This window comes from Megalops cyprinoides, chromosome 20, assembly GCF_013368585.1.
Source record: "Megalops cyprinoides isolate fMegCyp1 chromosome 20, fMegCyp1.pri, whole genome shotgun sequence".
Classification (NCBI taxonomy): domain Eukaryota; kingdom Metazoa; phylum Chordata; class Actinopteri; order Elopiformes; family Megalopidae; genus Megalops; species Megalops cyprinoides.
Genome location: NC_050602.1, coordinates 27,274,217 through 27,288,593, shown reverse-complemented (window position 1 = coordinate 27,288,593; position 14,377 = coordinate 27,274,217). Strand labels below are relative to the sequence as shown.

The following is a 14,377-nucleotide window of genomic DNA, read 5'->3' as shown; positions in this document are numbered from 1 at the left end:
ACATTCCTTGCGGTTTTCGATGTAAAACATTCAGCTGGCCGAGCTGCGCCCTGTGGCCGGAGACTCGCATTCCTGCAGATTTGTGAAAGGAAACGCAGGGGTCGAGGAGAACAGGTTTTGTTAGAACTGTGTCCAGTAATCCTGTTCTTCCTGCCTGCAGTCATGCTTCTCTATAACCACCTATGAGACTGGGTTGGAAACAGCTTTGTCCAACAGATAAATAACTGGTGCTGACTGCTAGTATCATTTGATGGACTTTAGTTTCTTGCAAAAGTTACATAGATTTCACTAATTCTTCCTCTTTTCCTCATCCATTGAGGTGATTAGTAGACAGTAATGGGTCTGGCTGTGATGGTGGTGCTGGTGGTCTCTGATTTGCTTTCAGAGGACAGTGGGTCTCGTGTTATAGTTCCTTCTCCCTGTTCTTTGGCTTGGCTTCAGGCAATTTTCTGAATTTTTGCTAAATCACAAACATCTGGTAGAATAGACTCAGAAAGTATGCAGTGTGTCAGCCTTGCCCTTTCAAACAGTCCACCGCATCTCAAAGAACAGCCGAGAAAGCTGAAACTCTCCATTCAGGGTCCCTCCCAGGAATAAGGACAAAGCCGTGCGTTCTCCTCAGTGCTGGGAGAATGTGATTGGCTGTCATGGCTGGTTGGAGAGGTGATTGACAAGGAATGCACAGCTCCCTGCTTATTTATTTGCCCCTATACCCCCCTGAGGGACTCAGAGACTGCAGATAAGAAATGGATAAATCTTCCTTAGTCACAGCTGCCAGGATAAAGCCTTCAAACCAGGTTAGAACAGATTTATGAAGGAAAGAGGAGACTGTGGGACATGGGAAAGATGTGAAAGTTACACCTCTGAGGTTTGAGTTACTGCCAACCACTAAGCCCAGTGAACTGCATGGAGGCCTTTTCATGACTTGGCAAAAGAAAGTGAAATATACTGTGTATAATTTCCCATCGCACATTATGCCTGAATAGCTACAATATATTCCTAATAGTGTACAAAAATATATATAATTGAGTCTTAAATATGAGTGAATAGGGTGTACAGTGGATCTTGTTTTAAAAGCAGATTGTTCAGTGGAATCAGAGATTAACATGGAAACTCTCATTTGGATCAAACACACACAAATGAACATATATGTGGGTTGTGGTGCCCTGTAACAGTTTGGAAGGTGGGCTTATAACCAGACCATGGAAAATTCCGATCTGTGGTTACCCCAGGGTTTCCTTCAGAACCTGTAAACTCCCATAAAGACTCCTTCACAACATGTAACCTACTGAATGTAACAGCGTTCACCTCAGATTCAGCTAAAATTCAAGTATTAACTCCCTGTGATCTAAATTCATGCATTCTTCATCAGTGAGGTAATGGGGTAATTGCTGTGTTCTGTCTGTGATAAGCCTGTCTGGGTACAGACGCTTTGCGTAATCCGACCACCAAACATCATGACAGCCCCGCTGACACTGCTCTACCTGGATAACTGGAAAACATGGCACAGGAAAAGTCTGGGAGGAACTGGATCCCAGCCTCTCTTAAGCCATGCCTGAAAAGTGACACATTTCATATCTAAATGTTGAATCAGATATTTCAAAACACCAATGGAAATATGTAATGGTGGAACTAACAGTGACACATTGCGATGTGTATTGCATCTTACTGGTAGCCCATTATAAATTATTTGTGAGCATGTTCTAGCGGTCCATTAATTTATGTAGGAAGAGAGAAACTAAATAAATATGTAAGTATATACACGGATTGCTGACTGCCATTCAGCAATAAATGATTATGATTTTTTTGTACGACAAAGAATTTTTATATCATACACATTCTTTTCCTTCTCCTCTGTGCATCAGTTTTTTACTGTTTCCATAGAGACTGATTATGAACTCGTGCTGCAGTTATTTCCAAAGAGGAGCTCTGAGAAGGCTGACATTTTTCTGCTCCATAACCTAGTAGAGGATTGGCTGTAATATGCATGCATACACACAGAACACACAGCTGCTAGATTTTCATATTCTTGTATTGCAGTTATTTAGTATTTAAATTTGTTGCCCAAATTAAGACCAAAACATCAAAGTAGTTAAACTGAATGCCACCTTCTGTCCCACTACAGAGTTAAAATAATGCCAAACAGACCAGAATATAAACTATCTGAAAAATTTTAACAGGAAACAAACTATTTCAATAAAGCAAAACACAATGATATCACTGGCTCTGTCTGCATAAGGACAAGACTGGCTGACATCATGGCTGAACGACACACCGTCAGCCCTCCCTAAATGCTATAGCCATATTGGCTGGAAAAGGACCAAGACTAAGCAAATGACTAATCTTCTGTAATATTCAAGTCAGTAATATCAATACCTAATATTAATTACAAGTGTTTACATTAATTCCAAGTTAGCCTGACCTTTGATAAAACTTCACTTTATTGTTCAATAACACACTTCTTTCCTAGGAAATGAATGACAAGACTGAAAAAGAAATCGAGCAAACCATAGCTCATCACAATTTTATGTTTATTGTTGCCATTTAAAAAATGATTTTACTCAAAACAGAACCCCCCTGAACCTTGACACCGTTAAATAAAATCTATAAACATTGCTTAAGTAAAAACCTCTTTTTCCCTCAGATGAAACATAGCAACATTCTGCACAGTAACTATCTCCCACAACAACACAGTAAGTAAGAGCAAACCGCACTTAAGGCGAAGAATGACGCTAAAGGGAGACATGCTAACACAAGGATCTACAGGAGCTCTGCACAGTGTAGTTTAACAATAGCCTGGCAAATCCAGCGAGTCTACTGTACTTCCTCAACACAGTTACATTACACTGACTGAAATGTATTTGTATTGCACATGAGAAACAAGTGAGTCATCAGAATATTTGGCATCAGTCCGACAGCAGTAATACATCAGCTGTTTGCCGATTCTCAGTTTAATTTCTGCTGAAAGGAGAGTGATATGGGTGATATGTGATCTGAGTGCATTTCCCAAAAGACAAAAAAAAAAGAAGACAAGTACATACAGGCACAGCGAACTGATATTTAACAAAACATGTTTATAAATGCTTTTATTTTTTGGCCCAAAAATGTTTCTTCACTTATCTTTTGTTACCTGGTCTGTTCATCAACTTTTTGTTGTATTTTGTATTGACGGGCTGTGAATTCCAACCAATACATACTGCCAATAATAAAAAAAAAAAAAAACATAAATACCACATCATTCTGTCCTTGCCAACTTAATGTTGATATCCTCACTGCGTTTATGGTAGTAGTGTGCCCTTAAATCTTAGGATGACAATGGAATGACACAAAATTATCACTGGAAAATCTACCCTCACATGAAAGCAGACCTCTTAATCCCAATGAAGAAACTACTGTTAAAGATCTCGGTCTGTCGGGTGTTTAATTTTCATATGACCCTGTGTTAACACTGGCTTAACCTTACTTCACTCCTGTATGAGAAATACTTCTCATACTCCACAGCAGGAGCAAAAATGCTACTTTTAAGGACACCACAGGTTAATGTTGTTAATAGAAAAAAGTAAACAAAAGTTGCAAAAAAATCTAATTTTATGAATCAACAGTAACATTGTCCATCGAACAACTCCACATTGGCTTATGATTAGCTGTGTTTTTCTGTGAATGGGTATTGATTGAGCAACGCAGAGTCCTTCTGCCTCTGATTTTTTTTTTTTTTTTATCTGCTTGAAATGATACTGAATGAAATGTCAGGACTGGTTAGCCTTGTTTTGGGACTTTTCTTCAACATGCACACCACCTCCCTCTAGTGGAGATTCATTGAAGTTTTGTGGAGGTGAAAATAACCACAAACCACACCATCCTATTTTTCATTTTTCCACAAACATTTAAACTTGATTCACTGATTGTCCTGTAGGGCATGATATACACATGATATTGTTTGTTTTGAACTGATAATAAACAACCAAGATGCACATCCAAATCATCATCGCATTCTGCTTCCTGATTAATGTCATATCGACGTAACTCATGATGAAACAGATTAGCCATAAACCCATTCATGCATGTTTTAGATGTTAAAATGCTTTCAAACCAATGCAAACAGAATCACATCTCAGACAACCACAAAGCAAAGCATCAACATTCCAAAACAAATGTCCTGGGCGTTCCTCTTTAAGCCAGCAATGTGTCACCAGGCGCTGGAGCTGACGTAGCTCCACAACCTGCAGCGCATCTGTGTTAACCACTTCCTGCTGCAGTACTGCAGAGACAGGGCCACTCATGGGGCACGGCAGGGACATCTACCTGCATCTTTAACTCAGGTTCCACAACTGAATGCACCAGCATTTCCTGTTCCTGAACAACACACTGTCATGGCAACACTGCACTTGCAATGACAACACCCTGAACCGGCCTAACTGCAGTGTATCACAGAGCAAGGGAGAGACCCCTCTTGGCTGCCTTTTTCTTTACAGTGTTGACACCAAATCACGTCAGTATGACTGTTATTCTGTACTTTGCTCCTGTGTAACAGTCCACGCCCTCTAGAAGAAGTTCAGGAAACAGCAACTTAGCCTTTCAGTATTTCCTCCTTATTCACTGCGTTACTGCCCCTTAGCCTGAGCTGCTTAAGTGAAGCCCTTCTCTTTCCATACACCTCAAACAGGAGAAAGAGGTGAAAAAAACAGCATACTTTTCCAACGCAAATTCCTGATAAACAGAAAAGGCTCAAGGTTGACCTCCAGTTAAAAGGCATTCTAATACAGTTCAGAGGCTATATACAGTAACCATACTCCAGTCACACTATACATATGTACATTGTAGGCAAAGACCACAAATACAGCAGCTGAGTTGGTGCTAACCAGGCATTTTTGAGAGGGGTTTCAGCAGTCCTGTCAACCACTCCACCTGAACCGTTCACCATTTGAAATGATAAAGTCACGTCTGAGGGGGAATTTCACAGCAGCTTTCACTGATATCTCACACACCCTACAGCAGGTCAACACTACCACTGGGATTAAGACTCTGAAACGTAGTAAAACATTTGCACTCCGCGGCTCTCATACCTCCTGCTTTCCCATCCTGTCTGAAAGCGCATCACGCTCCAGATCCAGACAGCAGCTTGTAAATGTTCATTTCATTATTGTTGCTATTGTTAATATTTACTGGCAAAACCCTCTGCCCAGGGAGACTCTCCTTTCAAAAAGAATATTGTTAAATCATGCAGCTGGGGATTTACTGAATTTCCTGCTCAAAGGTGAGACGGCTGGGATTCAAACCGACACCCTTCTGGTTATGAACCAGTAAGTGCTACACCATGCTGCCAAGCCAGTGCGAGTGGGGAGCCAATGTAGCGCCTCAGCGAGTCAATGCAGCGCCTCAGCGCCTCAGTGAGTCAATGCAGCGTCTCAGCGCCTCAGCGAGTCAATGCAGCGTCTCAGCGCCTCAGCGAGTCAATGCAGCGTCTCAGCGCCTCAGCGAGTCAATGCAGCGCCTCAGCGCCTCAGCGAGTCAATGCAGCGCCTCAGCGAGCCAATGCAGCGCCTCAGCGCCTCAGCGAGTCAATGCAGCGCCTCAGCGCCTCAGCGAGTCAATGCAGCGCCTCAGCGCCTCAGCGAGTCAATGCAGCGCCTCAGCGCCTCAGCGAGTCAATGCAGCGCCTCAGCGAGTCAATGCAGCGCCTCAGCGAGTCAATGCAGCGCCTCAGCGAGTCAATGCAGCGCCTCAGCGCCTCAGTGAGTCAATGCAGCGTCTCAGCGCCTCAGCGAGTCAATGCAGCGCCTCAGCGCCTCAGCGAGTCAATGCAGCGCCTCAGCGAGTCAATGCAGCGCCTCAGTGAGTCAATGCAGCGCCTCTCAACGCAGCGCCTCAGCAAGTCAATGCGGCGCCTCTCAATGCAGCGCCTCAGCGAGCCAATGAAGCGCCTCAGCGAGTCAATGCAGCGCCTCAGCGAGTCAATGCAGTGCCTCTCAATGCAGCACCTCAGCGAGTCAATGCAGCACCTCAGCGAGCCAATGCAGCGCCTCAGCGAGTCAATGCAGCGCCTCAGCGAGTCAATGCAGCGCCTCAGCGAGTCAACGCAGCGCCTCAGCGAGTCAATGCAGCGCCTCTCAATGCAGCGCCTCAGCGAGTCAATGCAGCGCCTCAGCGAGTCAATGCAGCGCCTCAGCGAGTCAATGCAGCGCCTCTCAATGCAGTGCCTCTCAATGCAGCGCCTCAGCGAACCATTGCAGCGCCTCAGCGAGTCAATGCAGCGCCTCAGCGAGTCAATGCAGTGCCTCTCAATGCAGCACCTCAGCGAGTCAATGCAGCACCTCAGCGAGCCAATGCAGCGCCTCAGCGAGTCAATGCAGCGCCTCAGCGAGTCAATGCAGCGCCTCAGCGAGTCAATGCAGCGCCTCAGCGAGTCAATGCAGCGCCTCTCAATGCAGCGCCTCAGCGAGTCAATGCAGCGCCTCAGTGAGTCAATGCAGCGCCTCAGCGAGTCAATGCAGCGCCTCTCAATGCAGCGCCTCAGCGAGTCAATGCAGCACCTCAGCGAGTCAATGCAGCGCCTCAGCGAGTCAATGCAGCGCCTCAGCGAGTCAATGCAGCGCCTCAGCGAGTCAATGCAGCGCCTCAGCGAGTCAATGCAGCGCCTCAGCGAGATGCTGACACAGTAAAACAAAGCAGAGGTCAGTTTTTAAAGTTAAAGTTCTCAGACACAGAGTCCCCTCAGAAGGGATGCAGAGGAACTAAAAGCCAGAGAAGCCAGAGAGGCCAGAGAGGCCAGAGAGGCCAGAGAGGCATCCCGCACAGCACCCTGCCATCGTTCTGCATGAAGCCATTTAAGCATTTTTTTAGGACAGCCTCACCACCTCTTAGACGCCTGCTACTAATTTCACACTTTCCGGTGCAGGCTATTCCCATCAGTCTGATAACTTTTACATGAGACTCCATCAGTTCTCACTCACTGAAACTCCCGTTCTGCCTGGCTGCAGGGTGAGATTTAACTGTTTCTACTCGCACAGGGCTCGTGACATCATTCACAATGCAGAATTACACCCTTTCCTGAAACTTAAGTTATCTGGAAAAAAAGCAATACCCCATATAGTAACAACTGACTATAGATGTTACATAAATACCATTAAAAACTGTGTTCTGAATCATTCAGTCCAGTTACGTCAGAGGATGACACTGCACAACCCTAATGCCTCCAGAGAGAGCCGGGAGTTCAGTCTTCTTTAGTGTTCCTCCAAAAAACAAAACAAAAAAACTAAATGACTGTACAATGTCACTAACTTTCTGCAAAAAAACGAGGTAAACCATATTCGATCTGAGCAGATGACTACATGAGGACCATGTTAAACATGTTTAAGATGAATTAAATTTCCCAGTGATCCATGCTTCAGCTCAGATCCCCCCCAACAAGAGCTGAGCTTTCAGCCTTGCAATGCAAACAGTAGTCCATTCATAATTACAGTAAGACTTTGTGGAAAAACAGATTGTTTAAATATGTTTAAAAAATCTTCTGAAATTAATTTTAAAAATTTAAAAAGAATAGATACAGAGATATTCCATGTGGTTTGTCTGGATGTTTCTTTGCCGGTTTTCCACCAGGCTGAGGACTTCATGGAGCTTCCACCAGCAGTCACACAGCAGGTTAGCCACACACACCTACACAAATCTCTCAGTCACTTCCATCTTTGAAAAATAAAGCAAAAAAACACTGGAATGTTTAATGCCTTTCCTTGAAACGGCCATTAGAAAGAGAAAAATGAAGAGAGCAGTTCATCGGGTGAAAGAAAAGAAGAATGTGAGTAAAGAGGCAAATCTGTGAGGTCATACCAACAAAGGACAAGCATCATTTAAATAATAACAATGTTGGTCTGCAAATCTTATTTGCTCATTTTTCCTCTCTCTTGTTCCCCTTGAACACCAGCAGGACCTAATTCAGTCTTCAGAGATTTCTACACTGCTGGAAAACACACACACAAACACACATACATCCACACATACACATATATACATACATACATACATACATAATCTACATACACATACATACTGATATTTACACACATACACACAGACAGACAAACACACAAACACACACACACACACACAGTACAGGTATCCTGACTAGTTGATGGCCCGTGTCTACAGAGGTTCCTTCCTAGACGTCATACTGGTTGGGTCTGTGTCCCATCAGGTGGTTCTGACGGCTGTACTGGAAGTGGTCGGTCAGCACGTTGTTCCTGTCAAACTCGAAGTCCACCACCTGGGAGAAAGAGCCGGTCCCATTGTGGGGCTGCGCTTTCTCCAGACCGAGGGCTCCGTGGTCAAAGGTCACCACATCCTGCTTGGAGAAGGGCAGCTCCCTCCTCTTGGCTGCCTGGTTGGAGTCATACTTTGCCTGATGGGTAAAAAGACACTATTAACACAGAAGGAGATATGCAATGCAAAGCTAGCCAATCACACCTGTGAACAGTTTTAGTGGTCATATCAAAAGCTCAAAAGGGTCACCAGAGATGGACACATTAACAAACCAACACGTTACCAGAGAGATGATTTTATAATATGTCATGAATTATTCATCTCCTTCTTGAAAAGCAGAAAAGCTTCTGCCCAGCCACTGCTTGTTTCTTGACCGTCTACAGCCAGTCTCCACAGGGAGAGCGCAGAGGCAGTCACCTTGTTGTAGAGGAAGACCCCCAGGATGGCAGTGAGCATGCCCAGTAGGTTGCTAGAGGTGACAGGGTTTCGCAGCAACAGTAGGGAGATGCTGATGACCATGATCCTCTTGGTGGCGTTAGCCACAGCGTAGCTCAGAGGGCTGACCAGGTTCAGCAGGCTGAAGGCGATCACATTCTGGGCGAAGTTGCAGAAACCGCTAACCACCAGCAGCAGGATGGTTCCCGACCAGTTGGATATTTCACTCTGGTGTTACCAACCGAGAGAGAGGGAATCAGAGGGAGGCACAGAGAGAGTCACAGAGACACAGGGAGCAAGAAGGAGCTGGGTGAGTTTCAACAAAACTTCATCTAGTCACTAAACTCAGAAATATCCTGTCACATTGTGCTGGTATCAATGGAAACAGTAAAAAAAAAACAGACTAAAGGATGCAAGGGACAAAAAGACAGAGTGAAAAGTCTTTTGTAAAAAAGAAAAACTTTTCCTTAAGTCTTTACTGGGTTTTTGAGCAGTACTTTGGAGCAGAAGCCAATACATTGTCAATCATTAACTGCAGAAAATCTATTAGTGAGTTAGTTCCTGTAAGCTTTCATCTGCTACCAGAACATCTCCGATGTCCCATAACAGAGAAGCCAGTGACAGCTGCTAGTCTGCGTCAGTTTTTTATTGGATTCCAGCATGTGATCCAGAGGGCGGATGGCTACTCCCAACAGTGCATAATGTCTTCACACTCCTTTGACGATTGATTCACTGTAGTCCTGATGCTATTTTGCCATGTACAGCTACAAACTCTTTCATAAAATATATTCCATGCAGTGATCCATCTGGAAACTCCCCCCACACCTGACCTGACGGAGCCGCCAACTGGTTCCGACAGACAAGATTAAAAAACAGCAAGGCATTTTCAGGAAATTTAATTTCATCTTAGAAAGCAGGTTGATACCAGAATTGATGAAGATTGCCCTCTGGTGGACATATTAGGTTATAGCTATTCCTAAACAAATGTTTGCTGAATTTTAATTTAACCTAGGGTGAGGTTAAAAAAGGACAGAAGAAGCCAACAACCAACAAATCCACAGCAACAGACTGACAACACAACATCCTGAACCGAAACTGTCAAATATACCTGTGCACTGTATATGAAAGTATCAGCGTGGAACAGTGGTCAGGTAAAGGAAAGACTTCTAACCTGATGCATGTTTGAAGTCTTTGTGGGATGAGAGTCAGCACTGCTTATTTTAACTTGAATTGCTTTAGTAAGATAGAGATTTCTTTTAAATGGATGTAAAAGTAAGCTATGCAAGTTGCCTTGGCTACAGACATCACCTAAGATCAGATAAATAATGAGGTGAGGTGATGTGGTGTAATGCAATGGCACATGGTGTAATGTAATGTGAGGTGATGTGGTGTAATGTAATGGCACATGGTGTAATGTAATGTGAGGTGACGTGGTGTAATGTAATGTCACATGGTGTAATGTAATGTGAGGTGTTGTGGTGTAATGTAATGTAACATGGTGTAATGTAACGCTCGCTCCTGCTCACTCACCATATCCTCCTCCACCAGGAAGGCGGACAGGTCCACCAGCACCCAGGTGGGCAGCATGAACAGGACAGCGTTGAAGCCGAGCACGCTGAGCAGCCGCAGGTGGTGCATGCCAGTGTCCCGCAGCACCTGAGGAGGCAGACAGGTGACAGGCGTCACACACACGGAGACGCTAACACACAGCGGTCACTGTGGTCACTGCAGGCCACACACCCCGATGCTAGCTCCCTAAGGCAACAGAGCAGCTGCCTCAAAGCCACGCCTCTTTGGAACACACCATGTGCCCCGAACCCACACAGGTCAACATGGAGCTCTGCAGACGCGAGAATGACCAGCCGTCACAGAAAGGCCAGTTACCATGGAAACAGACGAATGACCATGAGCAGTTACAGACTCAGAGCTCGGGACAGGTCTGTGAGGCAGGCACTGACTGCACGGGCACCTCCAGCTGTGAGTCAGCACTGGCTGAGAAGCATCTCTGACACCCGCAGGCCTGGATCTTCAGGATGAGGAGCAAACAGTGTTGCCATGGTGCTCCCTTTCCCCTCACATTGACCTACAGAGACACCTCCCATCCCCCCCGCCCCTCGTCCCCTGCCCCCTGACCCCCGCCCCCCCTCTCCCGGGGCCCAGCACTGTGCCGCCTCTCACCTTTTTGGAGAAGATGTTTTGGAGGGAGAAGCAGAGTGTGGCAGCGAGGGCACTGATCAGACCGGAGAGGTCGAAGGACAGCTCAGTCACCGTGGCCAGCAGCACGCCGCCGATGATGGGGACGAGAGACACGTACACCTGCAGTGCGGCGAACAGAGGGTTAATCCAGACACTCCGCCTGGCTGCGTTCTCCATTCACAGGGCGACATCACACACAAGTTCATGGTCTGCTCATATAAGGTTTAGATATGGATTCCAGCTACATACAGAATTCAGACTTTCAAGACCGATTAAGAGCTCTGGGAAAAGCCAGACAGTGCTGCAATCTTATGAAACAAAACAATAAGTAAAGGAGAAACAATGCCTGAAATGAGTGCTTTGGAACATCACTGCCAGCTGATGACCATTTTCTTTACCAAATCTAAAGCCAAAAGACAGAGCATATTGGGGGCATTGCTGATATATACCACTCCCTCCCCTTCCAGTCATAAAGTGGCATATGCAGAAACACCTAAAGTCACACTAAAGCAGCTCTAATACCGAGGAAACTCAGGCAGAACCCAGGGGAACTGACTCCACTCCCTGAAGTGCCACCAGCCTGCAGAGCTTCTAGATGCCTCTGGTAACACATTAAATGAAAGTGACCCAAACATGCAATCCATTCATTGAATGACGTAATCCCATACATTCTCCCATCGCAGACTAGAACATCCTTGCCCATTTCTCAGTCTAAACATAAAGCTAACAATATTAAACCTGCATTTCCTTCATTTGACCCGTTTTTCCTTTTTTCTCCCCATCCACCTCCCTCTCTACCCATGTCTGTACACAGAGCTTCTGCTTACGGTGTGCTTCTGGAACTGCACCTGTGAGATACTCCAGCAATCCTGCTCTACCTTCATACTTTGTGAAAGTGCCTTGATAGGCACACGCATGAATGGTGATATGCAAAATAAGTTCATCATCGTCATAATTGAATTTTATGAACATTATTGTGACCTCCCCTGTCACTCACACTCCCCCACATTACTTTGACTCGGTGTTAGAGCAGAGATACACTCTCACACTCACTCTCTCTCACCCTCTCTCTCTCTCACACTCTCTCACACTCCCCCCCTCTCTCTCCCTCTCTCTCACTCTCTCTCACTCTCCCCCTCTCTCACTCCCTCTCTCTCTCACACACACACAGTCATACCTTTGTTGTCTGCTTCTCCTTCATTATGATTCTTGATAACAGGACGACCCATATCGGCATTGTGGCTTTCACTGTGGTGAAGAGAGACAGGTCAACGCTGAGAACAGTCAGAATGAGGCTAATTTAACTGCACTTGACTTCGTGAGACAGCTGAAAGGAGAGGTCCGTGGCCAAAGCTGCATTCTACTGATGACATCATAAAGATGCTTCCCGTGTGATGCAAGCCCAGCAATGCCAAAAATGCAAACATCGAGAAGACAGAAGATCCTCATTTCTCTACAGGAAATCTGAATGTACTGTAGGCCACTCACCTTCTGCATTGTGTCTATCTATACCACAATCTGTGAACTACATGCATATGTGCAAAAATGCCTGCAGCAGCATTAAAACAAATGATCTGCAGGTTTGGTGATCACAGCTAAGGTACACAATAAGCACTTTTTACACCTTGCTGGTCACACGGTGAGCTATGAGTTTTTTTCCTGAAGATGATTATTATAACCATCCCCTTTTCTTTCATTGACTTTCATATACTTTAATTTGGCACACAACAAAGGAACCATCTTTGATAAGAATGTTTTTTTTCAACATACAAGAGAATTTGAGGACTTTTCAATGTTTTGTTTTGTTAAGTTCAAGCTGCATAATGAGAAAGTGGTTACTGAATAATGTTATGTTCTGCCTGCTTAGACAGCCGTGGTTCGGATACGATAAGCTACATACTCTGTACATTTCATATATGGGAGCATTACGAACAACCATCGGCTCTAGTCACTATAAATATTTAGTTTTAGATAATAAACGTGTGTCCACACTGGTCACTCCTCACCCCGGGGAGGCACGGCCAGGTAGGTCTGGTCGGTCTGAGAGGCGTGACGTGGACAGGCCGTTTAAAGGACTCGCGCAGTTTAACAGAAAGGCAATGCTACCATTCCAACAGGAAAATTACACTAAGAAAACCTTTAAAATGTGCACGTCGATTCTTTCCACTCGTATGCAAGTTACCTTTCAAGCTACGTCAACAATCGCAAAGTTAAGAGCTCGCGTCAATTTTTTAAAAAAAATGAATGCAGAATTTTAGATAAGGTTTGTCCTACGTCATCGGTAAGGGTCTACAATTGACAGCCCACTGTAGTCTTCTAACCATAACATTGCGTCTTTATCGCATTACGGTATTCACATGATTCTCTACATCCTGGCGTAATAGAATCAAGAAACCCTGGAGATAACAAGGTTAGCCTACCTTTCATAACCTGGCTAATGAGAACATCATGCAGCTCATTTCCAGACGTCGGCGTGCATGTTAACGGGCTCACGCTCGCATTTGCTACGCTTGCGGTCTACATGGAAACACAGGCTGTGATTGCGAGTGTGAAATGAGTGTACTTACCTGTGTGCGCGTACGAGACAGGAACCTTCCATATACTGAAGTGTGCCGACACGGACGCGAAATATTTTCCAAAAGCTAAAGGGAGAATATACCATCGGTAGTATCTCCCAGGCAGTTCAGTTTTGGGGACACCCCATGCCCGTAACAACGGCGGAAGGAATATGACGATGGAGAGAATGTGAAAGAGCGACACGGTGACCGGATAGGGGAATCCATTCAATATGATTTTGTTGACGACGTTGCCCCCCGAGCTGACAGTGTACCAGCAAACACAGAGCACTGCGATCCGGACTCCTTCCGTGGCCGGTGGACGCTCCACCGCAGCCATCTTCCGAAGCAGAGTCCCCGGCAGCGGTGAGACGTGGAGCGGAGCTGCGTCTCACACCCGGCGGATAGAGCGCTTTCTCTGAGCGTCACTTCCTCCAATTAAAGCCCTTTAAGAGCAGCGCGCCGCCATATTGACACGACGCACTTACAAAGCACAAGCTCGGCCGATCATTAGAAGTTAACCGTTGATCTAGGACAAGATTTACCGCAATTCTAAATTTAACTGGTATAAGCTAAACCGCGAAGTGGTCTTAGATCAGCTCCTACGGGCAGCTTCTGCCCAGAGTGAACATTCAGTAGCATATCTTTTACAGCAGAGGCATACTTGTATGTCAACGCTAAACGTTACTTAAAAGCTTACATTTTGAACAATTCCTGATAGTCTTTCATAATGATAATTAGTTTTGATGAGAACAGTGTAGTCTAGCTTTCGGTGATAACGAGGATCAGAACTGATGAACTTTTTAAAAAAACCTCAATCGCTTTGACAATTAATAGCTTCAAGGAGCTCAAAGCAGGGTCCAAGAAACAGTTCAACAAAAAGATGCCGGATGTAGATAGACTAAATATCGCACTTTATAGAGAACCCTCAACACGGC

General features: G+C 45.1%; 1 protein-coding gene across 1 annotated transcript; it reads right to left on the bottom strand.

The window, feature by feature from the left end:
• Positions 1 to 8,133: 8,133 nt before the first annotated feature.
• LOC118796006 (solute carrier family 35 member E1-like) lies at positions 8,134 to 13,822 on the bottom strand. The gene is made up of 6 exons (XM_036554839.1): positions 13,452 to 13,822; positions 12,062 to 12,132; positions 10,867 to 11,004; positions 10,219 to 10,344; positions 8,671 to 8,916; positions 8,134 to 8,392 (listed from the first exon to the last, which is right to left on the bottom strand). The coding sequence occupies exons 1-6, from the start codon at positions 13,777 to 13,779 to the stop codon at positions 8,153 to 8,155; spliced, it is 1,149 nt and encodes a 382-aa protein (XP_036410732.1). The 5' UTR covers positions 13,780 to 13,822; the 3' UTR covers positions 8,134 to 8,152.
• Between the last annotated feature and the right edge of the window lie 555 nt (positions 13,823 to 14,377).